This window comes from Balaenoptera musculus, chromosome 2, assembly GCF_009873245.2.
Source record: "Balaenoptera musculus isolate JJ_BM4_2016_0621 chromosome 2, mBalMus1.pri.v3, whole genome shotgun sequence".
In the NCBI taxonomy this organism is placed as follows: domain Eukaryota; kingdom Metazoa; phylum Chordata; class Mammalia; order Artiodactyla; family Balaenopteridae; genus Balaenoptera; species Balaenoptera musculus.
The window spans coordinates 10478717-10505922 of NC_045786.1; the positions used below are offsets into that span (position 1 = coordinate 10478717).

At 38.3% G+C, this 27206-nt stretch overlaps 1 protein-coding gene across 1 annotated transcript in view; it reads right to left on the reverse strand.

Annotated features, from left to right (window-relative positions):
- Nucleotides 1–5879: 5879 nt before the first annotated feature.
- The window catches only part of GPR158 (G protein-coupled receptor 158), a 328019-nt gene continuing 306692 nt past the window's right edge, over nt 5880–27206 (reverse strand). The window contains exons 8-11 of the mRNA XM_036839951.1: nt 20909–21047; nt 15363–15468; nt 11095–11241; nt 5880–10328 (exon numbers count right to left, since the gene is read on the reverse strand). Of these exons, the coding sequence (XP_036695846.1) occupies nt 8853–10328; nt 11095–11241; nt 15363–15468; nt 20909–21047 (1868 nt within the window). The 3' untranslated portion in view covers nt 5880–8852. The remainder of the gene's footprint in view (nt 10329–11094; nt 11242–15362; nt 15469–20908; nt 21048–27206) is intronic.

The following is a 27206-nucleotide window of genomic DNA, read 5'->3' on the forward strand; positions in this document are numbered from 1 at the left end:
CATTCCAGTTTTCAGGACTCCATTCCTTCCCAATCGACGCCTTTACTGCAACACCTTGTAAAGCTGAAAATTTAATTTGCATTGTAATTCAGCTGCTAACTGCAGAGATTCTGCGTCTGTTTTTATAAAGCTCAGCTCCAGGGCTACAGGAGGTAAGGATTTCTTTCAAGACAGACATAGAAAGTTTCAGATGATTCATGTGGTGCTAGAGGTGGGAATTTGAATCCCTGAACTAATACTTTTCTTTCCCCACACTGTCCATAGCAGTTAGGAGCAAGAAGCCAATCTCCTTATACTCGCTAGTTTGACAAAGTGTTCTAAGGTACCAAACAGATGGTCACCCAGAACCTTGCCTCCTGTAGGTATTGGATTAGGAATATTCAGTGGTGAGATTTTGTACATTTCTATTGCCACATTACACAATGGATTATCAGTACCCTCTCTCCCACCAGAGTCATTAGTGCATTTAAATCTAATCAAATTAGAGAACCAATTCCAGGAACCTCAGAACCAATTCAGAAAATTCACTCTTAAGATTCTGTTCCTCTAGAACTACTCTCAATACCAAAATCAGTATCAGTCAGAGTACTCCAGAGAAACAGAATCAATAGGATGGATGGATGGATGGATGGATGGATAGAGAGGGAGAGAGATTTATTTTGAGGAATTGGCTCACACAACTGTGGAGGCTGGCAAGTCTGAAATCTATAGGGCTGGCTGGAAGGCTGGAAACTCAGGCAGGATTTTTATGCCATAGTATTGAAGCAGAATTCTTTCTCAGTTTTTGTTCTCAAGACCTTGAACTGGGGACTTCCCTGGTGGTGCAGTGGTTAAGAATCCGCCTACCAATGCAGGGGACACGGGTTCGAGCCCTGGTCCAGGAAGATCCCACATGCCGCGGAGCAACTAAGCCCGTGCGCCACAACTACTGAGCCTGCGCTCTAGAGCCCACGAGCCACAACTACTGAGCCTGTGTGCCACAACTACTGAAGCCCGTGCACCTATAGCCCGTGGTCCGCAACAAGAGAAGCCACTGCAATGAGAAGCCTGCGCACCGCAACAAAGAGTAGCCCCCGCTCGACGCAACTAGAGAAAGCCTGCGCGCAGCAACGAAGACCCAATGCAGCCAAACATAAATAAATTAAAAAAAAAAAAAGACCTTAAACTGATTGAATGAGGCCCACCCACATCATCAAGGGTAATCTCCATTATTTAAAGTCAACAGACTGTAGAGAGTGATGGCATCTACAAAGTGTTTGTTGAGGACACTTGGTGCTATAGTCAGACGGTTTGCATTTTCCTGACCCCATAACTATTCCCCTCTGCTGTGATCTGCACCATCCACAGTTTCAGCTGTTTCTATTAATTGTTTTCATTTCTTCCTGGATGCCTCCTATTTCCCCCTTTTTTGTCCCTTTTCTGATACTTCTCAGTTTAATGCTACTGGCACTGGTTTTCAACACCCTCTTCTAGGTACATCAAGCCTCTTCTTCCGCACTGGGTCTCCTGTACTTTTAGTGTTTTCAGCATTTCTTGGCCATTTTGGCCACCAGTCACCGTCAAGCACTGATTCACTTCCAGCTTTGGGGCTGTTCCTGAGGAAAAATGTAGCTGCTAAATGGTAATAGATATGGAATAATTTACTTCTATTTAATTTATGTTTGGGATACAAATGAAACAACTGGATTACTAGAATTGTGTTATGTTAAGTGAATCTGGAAACAAGCATATACTCTCTTAATAAACTAAAAAAATGGGAATAAATAAGATTAGGTCTTAGAAGGGGATGTGCCTTTAGGAGGACACACTGATGAGTAAGATGCCAGTGAGAATTCCCATAACAATGAGCTCTCTGAGCTGAGGAGAGAGGTGTTATGTAAATGTCAGGTTATTTTTATATCATTGATACTTAAGATGCTCCAAAAAGGTCAAGCATTAGCCAAAGGGAACAGAATGTTTTCAGCTTTTAATGGACCAGACCCATTCATTTGGAGGAAGTTTAAAAGGAGTCTCACACACAAGGTGGATAAACAAGGCTGCGAATTTCTACCAAAATATTAATACCTTGAGTAGGTTTTAACACTTACAAATTCATCTCAAGAGGATTTGAACCAATCCACAAACAACTTTTATATTTCTGTTCACATATGGAAACTTTATAGTTATATGCATGCATATCATGACTACTTCTACATAACATGAAATATATGGATAAGAAATTCTAAAGCCAGTAAAACATTCAGTTTGTTCAAACACCCTCATTTCTCAGAAACATCTGAAAGTCTAGCATCAGTATTTATTTTTATGTGGATATTTTATTTAGATCCCACCAAGCTTTATTTTCCAAAGAGTTCAAATAACTAAAAGTAAGTTCCTACAGTCAAATTAAACATTTCTTACTTTTTATGACATATGGAAATATTTTTTAGAGCTCTAACAAACTGGGCCATGTCCCAAACCTTCAGCTTCTCCCTCCTTAGGGTGACAAATCAATTCTTACCTTGTAGTGCTGGAGAGTTACTGCGGTTCAGTCATAATCTGAAGTTTCCAGACACTGCCAGGATGTGGATGGAAGACCGGTTAGTACTGAACATTTTAGAAATTCTGCAGCAAGTCTTCATCCAACTCCTGAGTTTCTCTTTCTCTTCAAGTGTATTTTAGACAATGATTAGTAATCAAACATTTCAATTCGGCAAATATTTATTGAACTCAGAGCAAAGCACACGGCTAGAAATTGGGGATATAGAGGTGAACAAAAAAAATTTCTTGCCCCCAGGAACTCTTATTTTAGCAGATGATAGAGGACTATGTAACTAACTAAACTGTGAGTCAGTGCAGTCATAGACTTAAGCAAATTCCTAAGGCAAGCACAGAGGAAGGAGAAAGTCCTTCTGATTGTGGCATTAGGAAATGCTTCATGGAAGGAGCAGGGCATTTGTGCTGTTCCTTGAATAGGCTAAACAAACTAACATCCCAGGTTGCTTGGGATAGTCCCAGTTTACACTGTTTTCCAAGCATAATTATTCATTATTAGCACTGCACTTTCACTCTCAAAGGTTTTCTTTGGACAATAAATTATATGATCATACTAGTATTGGAGCACACATAAGATGCTGACACAGAGAAGAAGGAGGGTGAGAATTTCAGATGGACCAAACAGCAAGACAAAAGGCACGGAGGAATAAAATCCCATGGTATGGTATGCTAGGGGAAAAACTGGGCTTAAAATCTTGAAGAGGGCATTTGCCGTCTTTTCTATTGCTGTTTGAACTGAAATGGAAGTACGTTCTATAAGAATTGTCATGGGCTTCCCTGGTGGCGCAGTGGTTGAGAATCTGCCTGCTAATGCAGGGGACACGGGTTTGAGCCCTGGTCTGGGAAGATCCCACATGCCACGGAGCAGCTGGGCCCGTGAGCCACAACTACTGAGCCTGCGCGTCTGGAGCCTGTGCCCCACAACGGGAGGGGCCGCTATAGTGAAAGGCCCGCGCACCGCGATGAAGAGCGGTCCCCGCACCGCGATGAAGAGTGGCCCCCACTTGCCGCAACTAGAGAAAGCCCTCGCACGAACCGAAGACCCAACACAGCCAAAAATAAATAATAAATTAATAAATAAAGTAGCTATAAAATTAAAAAAAAAAAAAAAAAAGATCAAGGTGACCAGCTAGCTGTGTGACCTTGGCCACAACACTTTAAAAAAAAAAAAAAAAAAAAAGAATTGTCATGACCTGCTATCTGCATACTTATTTTTCTTTCTAGGAATGTGACTGTTGTGCAACAAAGACTTTTCCCATATTTATCTCTCATTTTCCATTTTCATTTGATCAGACAGTTTTATTTCTGGCAAAGTATTACATTCACATCGCAGAGAAAGGGAAATTAAAAACCAATTCAGACTTTCCATTGTCTGCCTTCTGACCAGTTAACATTGAATTAAAGCATTCAATGTGCTCCGAGTTTGCCCTTGTACTTTCCCAGAAACAAATGTTTAAAGAGAAAATAACCAAAATTAGAAAGACATTATTTCTGTCCTCATAACTATTCAGGGGGAAAAGGACAGAATATGCTGAAATAATAATGAAAATCTTAACTAACTTGCATTGCTTTAGAACAAGAGATTGACATGATTACTTTTCGGAGTGATAAAGTCAATCTCTGATAGGAATAGTCCTCTTAGGTATTTTTTTTTAACAGAAAGGTTCTAAATGTAGAACAAAGAAACAAGACTATCACTGTGCATAAATATATGAAAAATAATACAGCCATCAACCAAGCAATTCCAACAAACACTGAAAAGGCTCTATGTTCCTTATCACATAAGTAGACTTGATTTCCATGGCTTGTTAATCCCCAAAGGCTTTTGTCTCAGCTCTTTAGGATCATTCAAAGACCTGAAACCACTGATTCTACGTGTAAGTACCGAGAGAATACAGAATGTGCAAATACGCAATACACAGTGAAGAGTTGGGAAAGGGCCACTGCAGGAACCATTTAAAGGAAAGGTGATGCAGGGAGAGGGTAGATCCAGCTCCCTCCTCTGACCTCCTGCCACACCTGCTTCTTTCTGGAACTGCTTCAGAGCTGCCACTTCCAGCCAGGAATTTAGGTCCCCATCTAGGCAAGCCCTTTGCTCCTTTCCCAGCCCAATTCAGTATCAAGGTGGGTAGAGGATATTGAGGTCCATCGACCTTCAGAGAGGGCTTTGAAAACTTTTGAAATTATCCAAAATGTTAACAAACTTAGAAGGAACATTTATATTTGACATAGTTACCTAATTACTCTGATTTTTCTGGTTTCCTAGGAGTATAACATAACAGGAAACCCACTGGAAGATGCTATTTTGATAAAAAACAACCAATGTTTTTTTCCTCTCCTCCTTAGGCCCTCACTTTCCCTTACCCTGACTCTCATACTAGTCTTCTAACTGATCTAGCTGCCTCTAGTCTCCTCCCACTTCAGGCCATTTCTGGGCTGCTCCCCATCACTCGGGGAACAAATCATTTCCTTCTAAAATGTGACTTGATTATGCCCCTATTTAAAGCTTTTTGATAGCTCCCAGTACTAAAGGATACACTGTAGTTATCTGAAGCAAGACATGCAATGCTGTGCACAATTACCTTTCTGGTCTTACATTCTTTCCCTTTCATACCTGATGGCTTTGCAGAATTTCAGCCTGGTGAATGGGCCCTCCTTATTAAGCCAGCCCTGGCTCCGAGACTTAGTCACGCTCTCCTGTGTAATACCATAGCAGGGACCGGATACTCTTATGGGTCTGAGTGCTACTGGAGCACCTTGTTCATCTGAAGATCATCATCATTGCTTAGCAGATTGCCTGGTATGTTTGTTGAGTAAATTTAAAACGGTAGCTGAACAGGGAACTCTATTCAATATCCTTTAATAAATGATAATGGAAAAGAATATATATATATCCGAATCACTTTGCTGTACACCAGAAACTAACACAACATTGTAAATCAACTAACTTCAAATTTTAAAAAAGGTAGCTGAGGAACTCACTGCAGGGGGCACTTGTATGATCCCTGGTTGGGGAACTAAGAACCCATAAGCCGCGTGGCGCAGCCAATAAATAAGTAAATAAATAAATAAATAAAAATTAAAAAGGTAGCTGAATTAGTTCCCATTTAGCTAGAGCATCCTTAAATCAAAACCACTAGTCCTAACAGGTTTTATTGGCTCCGAATGATCACCTGCATGTTTGAGGCCACATTTGACTACTCACACATTCCTGTATATAGGCAACGTGGGGATGTGTGCGTATAAGTGTACCAAAACCAAAGATATATGGGATTCCTCCTAAAGTTGGTTAGGTGAAATGAATTCAACTTTTGATAGATGAACACACAAATCGCCCCAAATTGCTTTCATATAAATATGTTTTATTGCAGAGAAGTTATAAGTATTTACATGCTGCAACACGTCACGACATAAATTTACCAAATATTTTATGGTGGGATGCTGTAGGTTTCAGATAATAGTTTCAGAAGAACCACAGATTAAGTGAAGAGACTGACAGCTTTATTGACTCTACATCTCTCGGTTGCTAAATGCTAGAAGTCAAAGGCAGTGTTTTTTTCAGTCCTACCTGTCATCACTTGCATGCAGAAACCTAGGAAGCAAATACAAGAGAACTGTCGAGTTTCAAATCCATATGGCCACCAAAGTTTACAATGGGTTGGGTTATAATTCATGTCGTAAAGCGTTTAACTCTTGCATAAAATATACAGTTCTATTAAGATTGGTATAAATCTACTTATTTATAAACCCTGGCTTAAAAACAAGGACAGGATGCAGCGTGCACGTGCACTGAGAAGGACAACCTAGCGAATGTCTGTGAACTTCATAGTGTTTCCTCACTTGCTTATTGTTATCAGTCTGGGAAAACAACCTCAAGGATTGCAGATTTAAACTTCTCTTGGTGATAAATAATGGCAATGAAAGTCTAGGAAAGACCCCAGGCGCTCTTGCTGATTTATGCTGGTGGAAGAGAATCTATGGACTGTACTAAGGTAGAAACAGGCAAGTCTTCTTTAGGCCACATCTCTAGCAGGGTCATCCTGAAGTGCAATAAAAAGTCGCTGATGCCTGACTGCTTATTTCTGAAAAAGTCAGTAAAGTACTAACTAACAGATCTTGGATGTAAATGAAACAAGTAGGTGGGTCTGGACACTCCAAACCAAATTCACAACTTTATACCTTAAAGTTGTAGTCCAAGGTCACTAAGTAGATAGATAGGCTTTGATTGAAAAGGAAGCGGAGAAGGAAGTAAATGAAGAAAGCAAAAACAAATAGAATTTCTACATCTCTTCAAACCTACCCCACCATCCTGAGTAATGCACGAAGCAAGCAAATGGGTGAGGAGATTTATGCACAGCTTTGCAAAATGGTGAAATGCATGTTACTCCTGAATACAAATCACTGGGAAAATTTTGATGATGAATAGGAGAATTCCCAGTTTTTATCTTCCATTGAGAGTAATATTCCTAAGAACAGCCCCGTATCCACCTTCTGATTCCCTTTTCTCAACTTCTACCCTCCTAGCATGTTCTCCTTGCTGCTCAGAAAATGAGAAACAGTTATTTAGGCTATAAATGTCCTGGCCGAACAAGCCGTGATACTTCAGCATTTAGCGTGAGAGAAAGGAAGTCTTGGTTCTATTTTTAAGTGATTCATCTTAAAATAAAATGAGACTGAGTTTTGCAATGGAATCTCTTTGCATGATCACATCAGTAGGGCTAAATCAGCAGCTTCGGATTGCCATGCCAGGTGATCAGTGTGGAATGCGATACGTTTTATAAAACATGCTTTGGGGGCTGCTGTGCCTTGCAAATAACCCCTACATTTGGAATTTTGAGCCTGGTAGCTCACCTAGGCCATTTGCAGGACTTGGAAGTTTTCCAGGGCTTGGAAGAATGAAGAGCCCACACTGCCTCATAGGCTTTGAGTAACTCTGGTTATAAACCTCTTTGGGATTCAAGCCCAGCAAGTTCTACCCTTGCCTGAAGCAATGAATAAGAGTTTATGAGAATAAGTAGTTTAAGGTAATGTAAAATATTATATATTTAGTATACATAATAAAAATATATCCATATAATGATCTTGATGCTATAATAACTTTTCTCTTTAAAAATATAATCCCTTGAAAGTGCTATTGGGAGCTCCCTTTCTGTCTTTGTTTTAAAGGCAAATCCCCTGGCTCTGCAGTACTCTAATTCTCTTGTCATTCCCAGAGTCTTCCCTTGCCAATGGTAATAATAACGCACAGTATTTTTTTCTCACTCTTAGCTTCTTCCTTCCTTATGAAATGCTGCTAAATATGAAATACTGAAAGAGTTAAAAGGGACAATTAATTGGAATGAAGGCATTATCTATCCCTGACTTTGAACAAACAATAGATAAGTTGTCCTTAATGAGATGTATGACTAAGTAGGACCACTTGATCTCCAATATTAATAAAGCTTCTGAGTCCTAACAGGAAGTGCAAAACAAGAAACTCAACTTGTATAAAAAACCCTGATTAAGACAGTATAACAAACCATGATGTGAAATAATAGAGTCAAATCCAAATTCACAATATATAAACCACAGCCAAAACTAAAAGGTTTTATCATAACAGTTATGGCTTCCCAAGCCAGAGAAAGCGTACTGTACTTCAAGAATCAACTAAAGTTGATAGAGAGCAGGTATTCTGGAAGTTGCAATAACAATTGAGTAGCTGCAGATTGCATAAATGTGTTGTGTCACATAATATCAAAGTTATTTGCAAAAATTATACAATCTGGAATGCTGGAATGAGACACAACAATGTACTGAAACAGACATTTATAAGAAAATGAAAGCAATCATTAATATAAAAGGTATTTTTGGATGCATTAAGTTAGCAGTGCTATCAAGGTTAAATAGGTAAAGTAAGTTCTTTTTAGTCAGCTACTTAGAATTTCGGTCACATACGTCAATACCTTCCTCTCCTTTGCAAAATCTCGTCCCTCTTCTGTGTCTTCTGGTTTGCCTTGCTTGGGATCTTCAAAGTCCCAAGGGTAAGTATTGATCAGGGGCAGACATTGAGGGCTACTTCTCCCAAACATATGCTAAAGTGTAAGGATTTTCCCAGTGTTCCCTGGGGCAAGACTTTCCTGGCCAGTCTAACTTCTCCATTACGTCGTCGCCCTGGCCTCCTACGTTTTCTTCCACCCCTGCCTTTCACATTTCCCTTGATTGACCAATACTCCTTGGGAATTTGTGATCCTGTATCTTCCGTCTTATAGCGAATTCAGCGTTTCTTCCTTCTCCTTTTCTTTCTGGGGATGCTACACTTTAAAAGTATCCCAGACCTCTTATTTCCGAGGCCCTGCTATCTTATTTGCACTTAAAGCAGAAGAGGCAGGGATAGCTACACTTCTTTCAGCATTTGGTTGATCTGGGGTCTCAAACTCCCAGGGACACACCTCAGCTCGTGATGTTAAGGATTGCTGAAAGTTATTACTTGAGTTATATGAGTCAGGCACGTTTTGCTCAGAGGAAGATGTCTTTTTCTCCTGGTCTCCTAGTTGGTTGAGGTTTTCATTCTCCACTTTTGATGCTACAGCTTTGGGAGGCAGTTCTTCACACTGCCCAGCACACACACTGGCTGCAGAGTGCTGGCCTCCATTCTCCCCTTGAGCTCTTCCTGGGGGAACCTGAGTCTTGGAAATCACATACTTCTCATCTTCAAAGAGGGACTGACCTTGGATCTCCCAAGGGCACACCTCAGCTTTGTCTATGCTCTTCGGATTGGACTGCTGACATAGTTCAGCTGCCTTAGGCTTGGGATGAGATTTCTCCTTTAAGGAAAAAATTGGGGTTTTCTCCATTTCAGAAGCCGCAATCGATACGTGCTTTTGAACTTTTGATTCGGAAGGCACAGGACCGGGGGTCAGGTCGTAGATCTCCCAGGGGCACACTTCCCCTATGTCAAAGCTGTCCTTCATCTGGGTGGCGCCTGGGCTCAGGTCGGAATTGGCAGCAGGGGGGTTGGCCCTTTGTTGCCTCATAATCCCAGATTTCGGAGGTTTTCTTGGCTCCTCTGAATGATTGGAGTTTGGGGGGGCAGAGTCTTGAGTCTCTGCGTTATCTGAATTTGAGTATTTTCTGTTTGTCTCTTTCTCTCTCGGCAGAGCTTTCTGGGCTTTGGCCCGTTCCTCCACGCCGGATGCCTGGGTTTTCCCGGCCAATCCGAGCGTCTTCTCTTTGGCACTGGCGATGACGCTGAGGGACTTCTGTAACACGGACGTGCGGGGCGGCCCGGGCTTCTTCTCCGAGCTGAGGTTGTGGGCGCTGGCCGACTTACACACCAGAGGCACGGACTCGGTGGACACGGCCTGGCTGTCGTCTTGCAGGGCTCGCGGCCGGTTCGTTCCCGCTGGCGACCCCAGCGCAGAGTCGTCCGTGGCCGCCGCCTCCTCCTCCTCCCGGCTCGGGGCGGGCGGGCTGCCCGGCTGCTCCCGCACGTGCTCGTACGTGCTGTGCGATTTCTTGAGCGAGAAGACTCGGTTCCGCAGGGACTCCTCCTTGGGCTTCCCGGCGCCGCCCGCAGCCTCCTGCGGGTTCCTCCTGCCCGGGACGGTGCCCTTGGCCGTGCCGTGGTCCAACGCGTCCTTGTCCTCCTTGGAGCACTGCCGGCTGACCGTCTCCGGGATCTCGGTGATCCGCCTCATGATGGAACGGCCTAAGCCCTTCTTCGAGCACCGCTTTTTCTGGAGGTGGGGATTATTTGTGATCATCTTCTTCCTCTTATAGATTTCCAACTGGGCGTAGAGTTTCTTCAGCTCGTCCTGCCGTAACAAGAGCAGATTCAAAGAGGTGCGGAATTTAGCGTTTCGGCCGGCTAATATCACTAACTGTAATGTGAAGTCAATAAACGGAGCTCTTCCTAACATCTCTGCTCATCAACTTTCCCCTCACTCTCACCTTCTGATTCCTCTGTATCTTGTTTCACACAGCGTTTGAACTTTAAGACGTGAACTCCTGCATTCTGCACTTGCTTCATGCAACAGGCACTTTGAACTTGTGAATTGCGTGGACCAGGCTGGGCCTGGACCATATGACAAAACACAGCCTGTGTCTACTGATAAACCATACCCCTCAACAATATGGGAAGCGTCATGTAGCCACTGGTACAATTACACCTAATGTTAAATTAGTGTCCAACAGACCATCGAATACTAAAAGCGTCTTCTTCCTCCAAATGCTGATATATTGTCACAGATTATTTTAAATAATTCACACTCTCTGCTCACAGATCTATCCTAGTTTCCCATCAGCAAGATCTCATAAACCGTCATCATGGGACATGTACAACCAGTTCATCATCATGGTGTCCAATAAGTCAGTTAAGACTATCAAGACTGGCCTGTGAGGCCTAACTTATAGTGTGATTCTATGTTTTAGAACTGGATTAACTGCATGTGATGCCTTCAGTTCTTACACAAACACACATGCTCTCTAACACAAAGAAGCACACATGAACATCAACCCACACGTGCGAGCCTGTAGGAATGGGTGTAATCTAAAACAGAAAAGAAGAAATACTGGCATTACCCGAATGTCTTCTGGATCCAAGCTGTGCTCACTCCAGGCTGAATTGATACTGCTGTTCAGGTAGGATCCAGATCGGCCCATGTCTAACTCATCTTCGTATGCTTCTGTAGCAATGTCATCTCGTGGGTTATTGCTTGAATGTGAAAACTGCAATAGAAATTCAATATGAGTTGTAGACATTAATCCACTGTAGGACACAGCATAATAATTTTCTAAAGGTTCTAATGTTACATCATTTCTTCAGCTTAGATGAATTCATTCACTGAACTCTTTACAAAAGATTTGCTGTCATATTTGTGTTTTGTTTCCCACCTTACATGCTAGAGCACTTAGTGAGGCAATATTAACACTTGGTTCCCTCTTTGACTCCTATTTCCATTCTTGTCTTTTTTCCAGGTTCCAAGGGTTAACTCACATTATTCCTCTTCAATGATATTTGCATTTTGAAAATGAAAATAAGTAGAAGAATCCAAAGAAATGTTCTCTTAGGGCACCCTTAGTACACTGTACTCTAAGAGTAGCAATTTAGACCCACTGGCAGCTGAACGGGAGATATTTTTTTGAGAGGTGGTGTGTATCAGGTCATTTCACTTTACACAGAGGAGGCTGTATTTCATCTATGGGCACAATTGGACTGATCACAGGAATATGACTTTCAGTCTGTCACACAGAGCTTCAAAAACACTACTTTCAAAACTCAGGGGACAGGAGATCTGAATTCCAGCCTCAACTCTGTTGTCAGTGAGATCTTAACCAGGCCATGGAACCTCTCAGGAGCACAGTGCCCTCTTAGCCTAAAGGGCTTGCGCTGGATGGTATCTAAGTTTAAAATGCAAAGATTCACTGAAATTATAGATTGTTTTTCTTAAGCTCATCATTATTCTCAAGTTCCTCCTTCATTGCATTTTGATATATTTTAATTATCTTCATGTAGTCTTTTGATATTTTTCAGTTTCATGTACTCTTGCTATCTCTACTCTTCTTCAAGTGGAAAAGTGAGGAAGAATGAATTGGGTAAATGATGGAAAGCAGGAAGAATCAAAAGCATCCAGCCACATTTTATACAACATATAAACCAAGTGTTTGTCCTATGAAAATTGAGAGAACTTGGGTTCTCTTCTCCTACCTTGTCATCGGGTAAAATATTTCTTCAAATAATGCACAGGTTTTAAAAAACTAAAAATAGCAATCCCACTCCTGGGCATATATCCAGAGAAAAACATGGTTCGAAAGGATACATACACCCCCATGTTCACTGCAGCGCTGTTTACAATAGCCAAGACATGGAAACAAACTAAATGTCCATTGACAGATGAATGGATAAAGAAGATGTAGTACATGTATACAATGGAACATTACTCAGCCATTAAAGAGAATGAAATAATGCCATTTGCAGCAACATGGATGGATGCAGAGATTATCACACTAAGTGAAGCAAGTCAGACAGAGAAAGACCAATATCATATGATATCGCTTATATGTGGAATTAAAAAAAAATGACACAAATGAACTTATTTACAAAACAGAAACAGACTCACAGACTTAGAGAATGAACTTATGGTTACCGAGGGGAAGGGTGGGAGGGAGGGATAGATTGGGAGTTTGGGATTCACAGGTACACACTGCTATATTTAAAACAGATAACCAACAAGGACCTAGCGTTAAAAAAAAAAAAAAAGTAGCTAATCTCATGATAAGAAATGTAGCAGTAATCCAAATGGAATAGATTAGACTTCCAAAATATACATGTGACAGGGGTCCTTCCACTTAATTTGTGTGATTCTTGTCAAATCTTTTACCCTCTATACTATTATGCACTGTCTATAAAGACATTGATACTTAAAAAAACAAAATACAATTAAAGAAAAAAACAGAACAGGTTGCCCTTTGATACAGAGACACAGAGATATTTTAATGTCAACTATTGTTAAAATATTCAGCTAGGCAGGTGAACACAAATTGGAGATAACATGTGAGATGGTAGTTCTGTATTTAAGCAATAATGAATCTTTTGTATTTGGGACCAACTGAGAAACCACAGGAACTGATGAACTTTCCCCTCAGTCTTCTACTTATGTTTGTGGGAGCCACATGTGCCATAAACTTAAGGCCATAAAGGTGAAGAAAATAGAGTCCTGGTCCTCCAAAATCTCACATGCTACTGGAGGTTATTTAAAAGAATGAAATTATTTTTCTTGAGCAAAGTCTTAGAGATTATCATGAGTTTAAGGGACAGTTATTTGTCAGATATTGTCCATTTCCTGCTTTATGATTTTTCCTTAATGCTTATCTCTATCTAAAATACTATTTTAAATATTTATTTTGTTTACCTTTTTACCTCAGAATATAAGTACCAAGAGAGCACAGATTTATATCTGTTCACTACTCTTATTCTAGGATATAGTGCTTAGTAAAGCTCCTCAATAATGTTTTAAATTATTTATTGAAATATAATTTACGTACCATAAAATTCTCAATTTTTAACTATACAAATCAGTGTTTTTTAGTATATTCATGAGGTTCCACAATCATCACCACCATCTAATTCCAGAATATTTTCATCACCCCCAAAAGAAACCTTGAACCCAGGAAGCAGTCACTTCCATTCCCCTTTTTCCCCAGCCCATGGTACCACTAACCCACTTTCTGTCTCTTTAGAGCTGTCTATTCCGGACATTTCACATAAATAGAATCATATAATATGTGGCCTTTTTTATCTGGCTTCCTTGGCATAAGGTTTTCAAGGTTTGTACAAGTTGTAGCATGTATCAGCGTTTTATTCCTTTTTATTGATGAATAATATTTCATTTTGTGGGTATACCACATTTTGTTTATACATTATCAATTGATGGACATTTGGGTTGTTTCCACTTTTTGGCTATTATGGATAATGCTGCTATGAACATTCATGTACAAATTAAAAAAAAAATTTTAAGCCAGCTCTATTGAGGTATAATTGATATGCAGAGAACTGCACATGTTAAATGTGTACAATTTGATGAGTTTGGACATATGCAAACAGCCGTGATGCCATCACTACCAAGGTAATAGACATCAAGAACAAATTTTTGTGTAAACATATGTTTTCAATTCTGTCTGGAGCTCAATAGCAATTTTTTGAATGAATAAATAAATAGTCTGAGTATATACCCATCTAATAAAAATGTAATCATATTATGTACAGTATAAAGATGGTTACGATAGATTGCAGGAACAGACACATCCATGAAAATTATGGCTATTTGGTATAATTCAAGTAAGGAAGAAAATAGGCATTTTGCTCTGTTAACAATTGTTTGGCCTTTTCAATCAGGCTGAAGTTCAATGTTTTGGTTAATTGTGAGAGGTGAGGTAAAGAAAGCCTAGAGTGAAAGAAAGAAATCACAGTTCTGGTTTCAGCTGTGCTAACGTTACATTGTACGACACTGATAAAGATGTATTTTGTTTTCCTACATGTAAAAGGGGAAAACAATGATAATTTTTGTTTTTCTACACATAATATTTTGTTCTAATATTTTGTTTTTCTACACGTAAAAGAGGAAAATAATGATAATTTGTATAGTATCTTTTTTCCAAAACTCAGATATCATTTTGTTTTATTCCAAGCAGCCTCACTGCTATCATGTCATAGATGAGGAAACTGACACTCAGAGAGATGAAAAGTCTTGCCTAACGTTACATTACACAGCTAACTTGGGGTGGGGTATGAGTTCAGAATCCCTGTATTCTGAGTCCTGGCCCATTTCCCTCCACATCAGAATGCTGTGTAGATAAGTCTTTGTCAGAATCCATCATTGTTAAGCAAGACTCTTTTTATATAACATTATAATTATTTCTATTTACATAAAAATTCTCTGAATGTTTAAAACACAATACTTCCCTGAATACAAATCCAAACAAGAGGATTCTTAGACTAGGATAATTCTCTTTAAAAACGAGCTTGAGGTTACAGCTACAATGAAAGGCCACCTTGAACCCCTAATAATTAAAACATAAATAGATATCAAAGTATTTGGAAAAGGACTAAGACGGATGATGGGTTTTGTACAAACTAAGGCAGTTAAAAATTATGTGAGATGTTTAATAAATCCCCAAAGAAAAGAGACACCTAGATTCCTGAGGAGGGAGTTTTAAAAACATTGTAGTGTGTCAAGCAAATCTTCACACCTCCCTTTGCCTATATTGCCAGATATTTTTTAAAGGAGAAACAATTCCACGCTCATTTAAAACAACTATCTTGCAAGAGAAAAGTAATGTTGGAGGAATACCTTTGGAATCAAAAGCAACCCAATGGTGACTGTCACAGTCAAATGAGTATGTGCAAAATACAGCATCAACATCCAATCAGACTGAAGTCTTGAGGCAAGAACAAATCTGAAAGGAGAATTCACCACATTAGCAACCCAACAAGATCTCTACTTAAAACACTAGGATACTTGGAAACTCTTTTCCTCAATGTATTAGTAAAAGAAAGCAAGCAAGAAAGAAGTCATACTGTTATTTCTATGACATATATTTTCATCACAGAAGAATAAGGGTCTAAGTAACTCTAATTAGATGCATAAGATATGAACTCTTTAGTTCTTAAAATTATCAATAGTAAGAAAGATAACACATACATATATAACGTGCTAAACATTTCCTTGGATTATTATTTTGTAGGTAAGTTGAATGTGCAAAAGCAAAAGCAGTGAACACACGTGAATTCAAAAGAAGAGTAGCTTAAAAAATGATTGTTTCAGGCAAATTTAGGTTATAAGACACATCCAAATAACTCTTGATTATAATATTCTTCTCTTAAAAATATTAATTAGAACTAAGGAAAAAAAAATGGGTAAATATCTGTTTTAGTGAATGATCCCAGAAGTTTAAATGATAAGCAATGTAATGGATAAAATAAATGTACTAATGGTTTGTAATGTGCATCTTTTTAAAATTGTTTTTAAAAATTGAAATATAGTTGACATACAAAGTGCATCTTTTAAAATACATCTTAGTTTTTAAAGAGCATCAAATTATTTTAAAATAATTTAAAATATAATATTTAAAATCTTATCTCATTGAGGAATTTATAAACTTGTGTTCCAGGATGGCCCTTCAAGTAACATGTGTAGGAAAAATTCATTATTTATATCTGATCTGGTAATTCTGGAATGTTTTCACAAATCAGTAGGTACATGTACAAACTAGAACTCATGTTTTAAGGACTCATCTTTATGCAGAAACCAGATATTGCTTTTATTAAGGTCATTTTGCACTCATATTCTTCTTTTAATGTTTTCCCATCTATTGTTTATCCATGAAAGCTAAATATGAGATTTTAGTGCTTTTGGAATTAGAGAATTAGCATTTTGTTTCAATGATATACATCATCAAATTTGAAAAGCTCATATCCTAAGAAAATGCTTATGATATAATCATGAAATAAACATATATGAATCTAAAAAGAGAAGAGACTAATTTTATTTCTGCATTATACCATATTCATGACAAATTTACTAAGTAGATTAATATTATTAATATTTAAAACAAAATTTCCATCAAGGATATTTCTTCCTCATTTTCACTTCCATCCCCCCCCCCAAAAAAAAATCAAGCTAAAATGGAAACTCAGGAGTCATCAAAATGGAGATAGAGTTTTTTCCCCTGTGTCTGGAGATATAAAAAACATAGACTTATACACAGAAGTGCAGAATGGCCATGATACTTCACAGACAACTAAAAGGGATTTTCTGGATTAACATCTTTTCTAGCTCCTTTGTGAGAAAAGTGGCTTCATACCTGCTTTGAATGTGACTGAATATTCACTTTGTTCAGGGATGGGATACTTTTGACCATACAGTCTGTGCTGGGTCAAGTAAGATTTTTTTTTTTAAGCACTAAAATAGGATCATCTTACTCAATAAAAAGTTATAGTCTCTGAGACAGAGTACTGAGGCACAGAAGCAGTAGAAAATGTACCCCTGAAAATAATACAATCCCAATCTGCTGGGGCCCCTGCCAGTACTGGAGCAGACAGTTACATCAAAGGAGATGGATTTACAGTCAAAAAGCATCCTTATGTACTGGGAATTCCTATCTCAAATGCCAACACAGGTAAACTTCAAACCAGCCTGACAATACCTGGAAAAAAGAACGGGTACACATATTTTGAATTAAAACAGTGAATCTTCCAAAAAATAATTTTGAGATATGCTAACATCAATTGTCCTTAATCAGCTTTTAATTACTGCCAGATTTTTTTAGGTTGCAGTTTTGATTAGAAATACCTTAAGAACAATTGGGTTTTGAAATAGTATTAAAGCTTCATTTTAAAAAATAGTATTTCAACTTAAGAAATAGGTCCAAAAATCAGGCTCATCGAAATATTTGAAAATTGAGGTTAAGAATAAAGGCAAACTTTTTAAAAGCCTTGCACTTTCCCAAAGGTTTGCTTTATGCTTAGTACTAAAAATAAGTAAAGGGTTAGAACAGACTGAGCGAAATGCCTTCTCATTATTTATCCTTCTAGACTTAACCCTTTTAGGTTATTTTTGCTCAGTCTGACAATTTGGTAAGAAAGAAAGTAAATCTGTACATAATATGTAGTCATAGTTTTTAATTTATATATGTGTATGTATAAATATGAATACATACATATATGTATACATAATTTTATATTTTAAGCAGACAAGAAGAACATATATATCCTATTGATAGAGAATATCTTTGCTGATGTTGGATGCCTTATTTAATATTATTCCATTCTAGGAAAAAATTGCCAAGATGGATCCAGCTGATTTAAATTTTTATGTTATTGCTTCTTATCCTTATTTATTAATTTACTAAATTTATTAATTTATTAATGCTGGAACCACAGCATATATGAATTCAGTCCACATGTAAATAAGAAATTGTGCATAGTTGATTTCTTTAATTATCACTGCCTTTTACTTGCTCCTGGCTCATCCCCCTAAAATCAGTGTTCTGTAGATTTATTGTGTTAAACTATAATTCCATCACTGGTCCCTTATGGCCATACAAATTAAACTTTCAAGAGAGTAGCTATGATTCTTTGAAGCCAATGTGCCACCATCTAATCGAGTCTGGTCTATGTAGAAAGGTAAGTCAAATTTGGAACTTGAAATGTAGAGCTTCCCATTCAGGTTTGCTTAGCCTTGCCTAAGAAGATACCAAAAGATACCAAGGCTGGTCCCTCTGCTACCATTTGAAGTCCTCCCTGTTCAAAACCGATAGGGGATTAAAGAGTTGTCTGGAAGAAGAGTATGCTATGTCTGCCCAACACCAAACCTACTAGGTTCACCATGAACCATTCAATCAGAGCTCGTGTCTACGTGAACCCAGCTCATGGTTTTATATGATTCTTCTGGCTGGGTTGTTTGGGACTCTGTAGGAAAGACCTAAGCAAAGTAAGAAAGCTATTTTCAACAAGTATTTAACATATTTCCTATCACCCTGGTTCACTGTTAAAACAGTATTTTCTGAAGCGTGGCTGCTGCTATCAGATATAAGGGTTGGGGGGATTCCATTGTCGATTATATTTGGAAAATGCTGGTTAAACAAAGTTAAACAGGTATCTGTACAGCAGGACTTCTCGGTATGCTAGCTTCATTGTGACATTCCTAGAAGGGAGTTATCAAATGTGATGTGTCACAAATATACACGCATATAAAAACATCTAACAGTGATTTACTAATATGTTAATAGTGCTTATCTTTGGGTGGTTGGATTAGGGAGTTTATTTTCTCTTTATCATTTTATGATTTTTTTTGAAATAACCATCTATTGCCTTATTATTAAGAATTTTTTTAAAGTTCATTTAAAAATCATTTACCTTGCCTACTTCTGAAAGGACTTGGGCCAGTTGAGAGTTGAAAATCTATTGAAAAAACACATTAAATGATGGAAATTGAACAGAGTAAAATTGAACAGGTTGAAAAGATATAGATCAATTTTGGCAACTGTATTGAACAGATTTAATTTCTTGGGCGATTAATTTGGTTCTAAGAAACATAACAGTTAATTTTAGGGCACAAGTGGGAAACTCTGCATGACAGTTACATTCTGACAGTAGAAGACATTTAAACTCATCTGTGATAAGCCTTTTTTTTCAATTTTTATTTTTTACTGAAGTATGGCTGATTTACATAGCCACTATTTTATTTATTTATTTATTGGCTGCGCTGTGCAGCATGTGGGATCTTAGTTCCTTGACCAGGGGTCGAATCCCGGGCCCCCTGCATTGGGAGCGTGGAGTCTTAACCACTGGACAGCCAGGGAAGTATGTGTGATAAGCCTTCTTACATGCTTATAACTCTCTAGTTGGTTTGTTAATATAACATTTAACTTATCAATGGTTCTAGATAAGCATGTTTGTTAGATCTTGAAACACGTGTGTTTGATATTCTGAAAACAAACAACAAAAATGATGCAGCTTTTTTGGGGAGAGGGGTTGGAAGAAATGTGAAGGCTCTGGAGCTCTGGCACCATGACAAAGTGCCCTCTGGTGCTCACGGCATTTCAGACCAGGGCATCCTCGCTCATATCCTTGAGCTCTAGTCTGAGTGGAACTAGAGAAAGCATCCTTTTCTTTGCTTATTTATGATTTCATATTCTGCGTCTCATCTTTCCTCCCTCTTCTACTCTTTCTCTCTTTTCTCTCTCTTGAGAGAGGGCAAGACAAAGCAAGGGGCAAATTGCCTTGATTCCTGGCCGTCTCTGATGGAGTTTCCAGGGTTGTCAGATCATAAATACCTCTTTCTCTTACTTTAAGAGTTTAAAAAGTGTAGATTATGCCTGAGGCCCAACTGTTCTTTGGCATCATCTATTCCTAGAAGTGCAAGATGTCATTTTATGATTACTGACTAAAGTGAGAGGTGATAAACATCCTGCAAAACTTCCGCAGATCCACACCTTTTCACCCTATTATTAATCTCTATCTTTCCATTGCGGGCCAAGACTAATATTCAAAATTTCTAATTACATTCTTAAGTGTGTCCTAACTTTTAATATATGTAGAGCAATTAAATGGCATCTTTTTGTTGCTTTTCTGACTATAGGATTCCTTTTTGGTTGTTGTTCTTGTTGAGGTTTTTATTTCACCTTCAAATATGAATCAGGTGAAAATTCTCAGAAGATAAGTCATACATATTTCATTTTGTTCACTTATCATAAGCCACTCTCTTCCTCCTTTGTACTCATTGGTTATGGAGATACATGGAATAATAAGAAACGGAGGGCCAGGCCATATTTTCTTACCACAGAAAGTCATCGCTACAGTGTAATGATCAAAGAACCCCACTGCACACAAAAATCCAGTCATCAACTTGGAGTGGTTTTTTGGTTTTGAATTCAACAGATTTCACATACATAAGTTACCTGAGTGTTAAAATTTTGAAAATTTAAACCAGAATAATAAACATGAATGAAAACATAGACAATTTACCTGTATCTATTTTCTAATGTATGCATGTATTGCTTTATATCTTCAGAACAAACAGTATTATGTATCATAAACAATTTACCCAATGACATCCCCATAAGTGGTTTAACAAAATACAATAACATTGAGTTACCCTTCCAGGTAAATGAAGGCAATAAACAACTCATCAGAAGGAACTAAGAACAGCAGAGTTTAAAAAAAAACCAGAACGATTCATTTGCCATTTCTGTGACAAAGCAATTAGTCAACTTATAAAACACTATCCTTCCTACATCTTTCCATTATGCATCTTATCCAATTTTGCTATTTAAATTAAACTGCAACACATCAGAAAAATAAAACAGTTATTGAGTGGCTCTGCAGATCACTTGCCTAATTGTATGGAATATAGCGGAGATAATGAGCTCATTGTGAACTGCAACAGCCATATAGCGCGGCTCGTGAAAAGCTGATGGGACCGTTCGCACCGCATAGCAGAGATAAACACCCCATAGGAGGAATAAAAATTCAGCTGTGAGAAGAACAAACAAACAATTCTCTGTTAGTTTTATAGGTGAAGAAAGAAGTAAAATTTAAGCTCTTTAGCATGCATTTTGTGTCTAGGATAGAAACACATAGAAACAGATGCATACAAAATGTTCATATATGAATACCTATGCCATCTATTTATTTTAAATTTTTATTCAGTGTATAGAGGATTTTTTCACAGGTACACTTTGTGGTTTTTTTTAATTAAAAAAAACTTTTAAATAGTGTTTGGCATCTCAGATTTTGTGTGTGTGTGTGTGTGTGTGTCTGTGTGTGTGTGCTAATACCTGGCTTTTTCCTAAAACAACTGTAAAATAATTTTCCACATTGCCAACCTAAGTTTAAGCTGTTCATAGAGCATCTGGATCACAATAAAGTCCTCAGGGCAACAAAAGTTTATAATGTGTTTATATGCAGCTCCTAGAAATTTAAGTTCTTACTGCATTGAGTCTGGTTCAATACATAAAGACCCATTGCCAGAAATGTGAGAAAATAGGCTGGTAAACATTCAGTGGCATAGTTATAATTGAACCATTATTTCTTCACACATGACAGACATCCTATCTTTGGAGGGTATATGCTAAAGGCTCAGTGAAATTCACAATCACCTTGTTTGCTTGCTCAAGCCAGAAGAGACAAGCATAGTGTAGCAGTTAAGGATAGGGCTTCAGAGTCACACTAGACCTGATGGGGAATTCTAGCTGGATCCCTAATTAACTTTGCATAATCTGAGGCAATTTAACCTCTCTGGTCACAGTTTCCTTACCTGGAAAATGAGGATAATAAAAGTACATATTTCATGGAATTATTTGCTAATGAAATCGAATAATGGCTATAAAGCACTTAAGAGTTTCTGACAGAGTAGATGTCAGATAAATAAATAAATAAAACAGATGTTAAATAATTGGTTCTTATTGTTAAACATCTCCTTAGACTTTTTTTTTTTCAAACTGAATGTTGTTATTTTAATTCATTCTGAGCAGTAACTGTTACCATCCATTTTATCTGTCGTAGTGACATGACCTCATGGGAACATGACATCTAATTAACAAAAAGAAAGCTCTAATTTGGAGAAAACATTTCACCAAATGCATTACCTAGGGGTAACCTACTTATATACTGAAACACTGATTTCCAGTCCCATATGCCCAGGTGTTTTACCTGCCAAAGTTTCAGCATATTTCTACCATATTTAAACAATAAGCAGTGCCCTACTCATTGAAAATCCCTTAAGTAAACACATCTGTCAAGAGTTACTCTAAAACCCTAATGTGGTCAGAAGTTAAAGGGAAAATAAACCTTACTCAAAGGTCTCCATGAGATTAGAGTGGAGGTCCCAATTATTCTGTACGTTGGCCACTGGCCATGTCTGTGAATGTTCTTTCCAGCCTAGCTCTACTGGATCAGGAAAAGGAAAATCAGGAAATACTGACATGTTCGTGTATAACTTTCTTTCCTAAGGCTTATAGTTCGGTCCATGCTACTACTATTGCCTCTTCAGTCAGGTTTGAAATCTCAGTGCCACCTTTCACTGACACATTTCTACCCTGAGTTACTTTTCATATGTATCACTTCTCTCAATGTCCACAATTATAATCCTTGCCTAAGCTCCTACCAGTTTACTCCTTATTTGTTACAATTATTTATCAACTGCCCCATCGAAACCTGGATTCACCCTTTATTAATTCATTCTTCATAACAGTGACAAGTTCATTTTTCTGAAGCTCCACTTTGATCATATTACGATTTGTCCAAATCTTTGCCACTCCATTTGGGTTAACTGATTCGTATTTCCATTAGAAGATTCACTCATACCCACTTAGGACCCTGGAATAATTCCTGCTCCCAAAGGAAGACTACAGGGGTTCCTGCTAGGGCAGACATGTTTCAAGTTTCATGACTTTGATGACTTTCTTGCAAGAAAATTTCAAGACTTTCTTGCCACCCAGGCTTCCTGTTAGCTGTCCCATTGCTTGGCCTTATTCTTTTGTGCTTGTATATTTCTTAGACTCTGACTTCTTGTCTAGTCTCTGGCCCTCAGGTTAGCCTTCTGTGAGGAGCTGCATGCATCTTCATTTAGCAATCTTTAGTAGCTCACTATTATTTTACTCCTTGCCCTCTATGACCTCATGTTATGCAACCAACACAATCTCCCAAAGCTCCCCATCATGAACTCTGAGCTGACCCAGGAAGACTCACTGTCCTCTGAACACTCCAAAGATTCTTCTTGCTTCTTAGTCTTTGTTCATGCTATTGCTCACATACGAAATCTCCTCTCACCCACATTTCTAAACATTAACCAATTTTTCAATGTCTGATTCAGGTCCCACCTCCATCACAAGGCCACCTGAAATGATTCTAACTTACACTGAAGTTTCCTTCCTCTAATCTCTTACAATTTTTAACTGTCTATACTACACAATGCAGAGACTAATAATGCCACACAATATATAATTGGGAGAAAATTGTTCATGGAGTCTGGAGCCCCAACTGTGATGACCTTCTTCAGGGCAAGAATTGAGTCTTTCATTTATTTTTTCTGTCTTTGCCCACATAGATGATAGCAACAGTACTGATTACACATGGATAAGATTTAATAAGTATCTGTTGAATTGAATGAATATAAATGATATCAGTTTCACGTCATTAGAGATGTAGGCTTTCTGTTACCTTACCACTCCATCTAACACTGATGGATGTCTAGATCAATCTAACATCTATATACATGATCCATCTATATACATGATCTAAAGATCATACTGGCATTATTATTAATAGTGGCAATTGCTACTTACTGATAGACTGCTAGGTGTGTGGTACTGTGCTTGGCACACAAGAATGATGAATGCAAAAATATTATTATTATTTTTTTAACATCTTTATTGGAGTATAATTGCTTTACCATGGTGTGTTAGTTTCTGCTTTATAACAAAGTGAATTAGCTACATATACATATATCCCTATATCTCCTCCCTCTTGCGTCTCCCTCCCACCCTCCCTATCCCACCCCTCTAGGTGGTCACAAAGCACAGAGCTGATCTCCCTGTGCTATGCGGCTGCTTCCCACTAGCTATCTGTTTTACATTTGGTAGTGTATATATGTCCATGCCACTCTCTCACTTTGTCCCAGCTTACCCTTCCCCCTCCCCATGTCCTCAAGTCCATTCTCTACATCTGCGTCTTTATTCCTGCCCTGCCCTTAGGTTCTTCAGAACCAAAAAATATTATTAAACAATGCTAGTACAAAAATATACTGTAATTGAAGGAGTCACATGTAGCTGAATTATGAAAACACTATCCCCTGCCACCTATTGCAGTGTTTTCGTATAACGTTATACTGAAGATTTTTTTTTTAAAGAAAAGTAGTTATCAGGTTAATTAGTGTGCTACAATGGAGAATTACATTTAAAAATATAAGACAAAATAAGATTCCTCCTAATAGCTAAGCTGAACATTAAAATCATTTCATTAGCAATATCAAACAATATGCTCTGGCTGAAAAAAAATATAATTAACTTCAGACTAACACTGCAATTAGTAAAGAAAATATGCAGATGTTACCAAATTTTGCAGTGTTATTGCATGGGAGCTGAAATATGTGTTGTGCTTCTGCTTTAAAAAATAATTTCTGGTGGTAAATGATTTTGATGGGAGGCATGGGTATAGTTAAAAAGGGAATTGCATTCATATTTAAAGATTCAAATAGGGCTTTCAGAAAACTGAGGTATTCTATTTTTAACCTATAAGGAATAACACTCAGTTTAAAAGTTAACTACCATAGCTTTTAAAAAATTAATATGCCATAATGAAAGTAATTTCAAGTTATCTTTCCAAAGGCCTGGGTCAAGCAAAGAAGTGACAATTAATATCAGTTCTTTGCCACTGAAGATGTCCCAGATCTGTGATCTTAGAACACTCACAAGGGCTGAGAGAAAAACAACATCAAAGTACAAATGTCCCTCAAGCTGTGGTCCCCTGCTTTGCCATGTTGCAAAGGCATTTTGTATTTAATAACATTTTATGCCTCTTAGCCCGTTTGAAAATTAGTTTACATGGCACAAATAAATACATACAGGAAGCATTTAGGTTTCATTTTCCAAGTGTGTCTTTTAATGTCTTCTCTTTTTCTCTAAATCCTATCCACTTAGAAAATTTATGGTCAAAGTAAACTTACTCTGTTTTTATTCTAATAGTATGGTGGGCTGCATAGACGTTATGGTTAAGTATTAAGTCAAACAACTTCAATAATGCTTGAGAACAGCTCAAATTCTATCATTCCAGGGTTGGACTGCAAACAGAAGCCTTGATATTCTGGAGGCTTTCTGCCTTTTCTTTGGTTAAAATAAAGACAGTTATGAGACGTACAATGATGAAAACCATGAGAATGATACTCCTGGTAGAATCTTAAAGGGTGAAGTGACTTTGTGAGACCACGTGGTCTGCGGGTACATTTTTCAGTGTGTGGATGTGGCCGTGAAAGTGTTGCTTGGTGAGTTGCAGTTATCCTGGTTGTGGTGAAGTCAGTTTATTCACCTGAGAAGCATGGAGAAGATGGATGTTGCAATGTATTTCACCGCTAGGACACCGGGGGCCAGAATGTCTGTTCCCTTCTCAGCTCCTGGGAGCAGCAAGTCACAGGGGTGGGCAGAGCTGGGCCGTAGGATACGCCCATGGAGAAGCTAGCTCCATCCCTGCTGACTCATCGTGAAAACAGCAGAACAGGGCCTGGATCCCAGGTCTCCCGGTTCCTGACCAGGGTTCCCTAAATTACATCCTTCGACTGAGACTTTCTTTTGCTTTATTACTAACAGAGGTGGATAAAATCCTTGGAAGTATTTTTATACTACTGAAGAAAATAAACATTTTTCCAAGCAACAATTGTTTGTGTTTTAAACAACTAATATACTAATTAGAATTAGCCAGTGGTAGTTAAAAGAGTTCTACTCAAAAGTACTTTTTGTCCCTTATTTCGTCTGACTTCATAGCTAACATCTGTTGAATGTGCCAGGTGCTGTGCTGAATGCATTTTGTACATTATCTACATTTGATTCCTTTAAAAATGACTGGGGCAGAATTCTGAATGCTGATATTTCAAGTTTGGGTCAGAGACACTGTGTGGTGATACTAAGGAACACTGTTGTTAATCAAACAAACTTTACAGTTCATACAGCGACCTAACTGTCCTATCCTCTTCCCCACTCGCTGCCGGGAGCTCTAGGCAGAACTGCCCTGAGTACATTTGCAGGTTGGGTTTTCTTTACTGCTCCCTTTCACAGAGCTCTAGACCTGGGGTCAAGTTTTTCACAAGCTCCACTGGACTGGGGAAGGGACAGGAAGTGTACTTTCCCTTCTCTCTGGCGTATGTGTTTAAGATCTTTAAAGTCTGAGGTGGGGTGACAGAAATGTAGTGAACCCAAGGTTCTTCCAAGCTTATGCACACACATTAAAGGTCATGAATGCGAGAAGAGACAGAAGAGAGGGACAGGATGAGATCAGGGCCTTGGAGGGCACAAGGTCAAGGTCAGGGCAGCAGGCTGGGTCTCCCAGGAATGTCCCTTCCATTTCTCTTTCCCTGCCACTTGTCTGTGTGTTGTTTGAGGTGGGAGTTGGAACTGGGGTTATCTGTTACCACTTTAAAAATGTATTTTAAAATTTCAATCCTTTATGGAAGACTGACGGCATTGAGAATTGCCTTTGCTTGGGCGACATCACTGGAAACTCACATGTACTTTTGAAGGGCTAGCTTGAGTGGTTTTAGAATGACTGTAGTGGGGGTTATCATCCCAAGACAGTCCTGACCCCATCACAAAACCCCTTTCACTTCCAGAAAGAAAAATGGCACTGTAAGGATAAAATTAAGGAACAAAAATTCATTAATTTATCCTTTTTCTCAGCCCTTTAGCATCAAATAAATACTCCTCAAAGAAGTAAAATATTTTTCAGAAGATGTAGTATATAGATAAAAAAGGAAAATAACCTCCACTTGACGCATTCTAAAAACACTCAAGCAAGACCTTCAGAAAGTATGTGTGAGTTTCTCATGACATAGCCCAAGCCTGTCAATGCAGTCAAGCTTTTATCCTTTGATTGAAAATTAAAAATACATTTTTAAAATGGTAACCAATGATGCAGTGCGGATTAA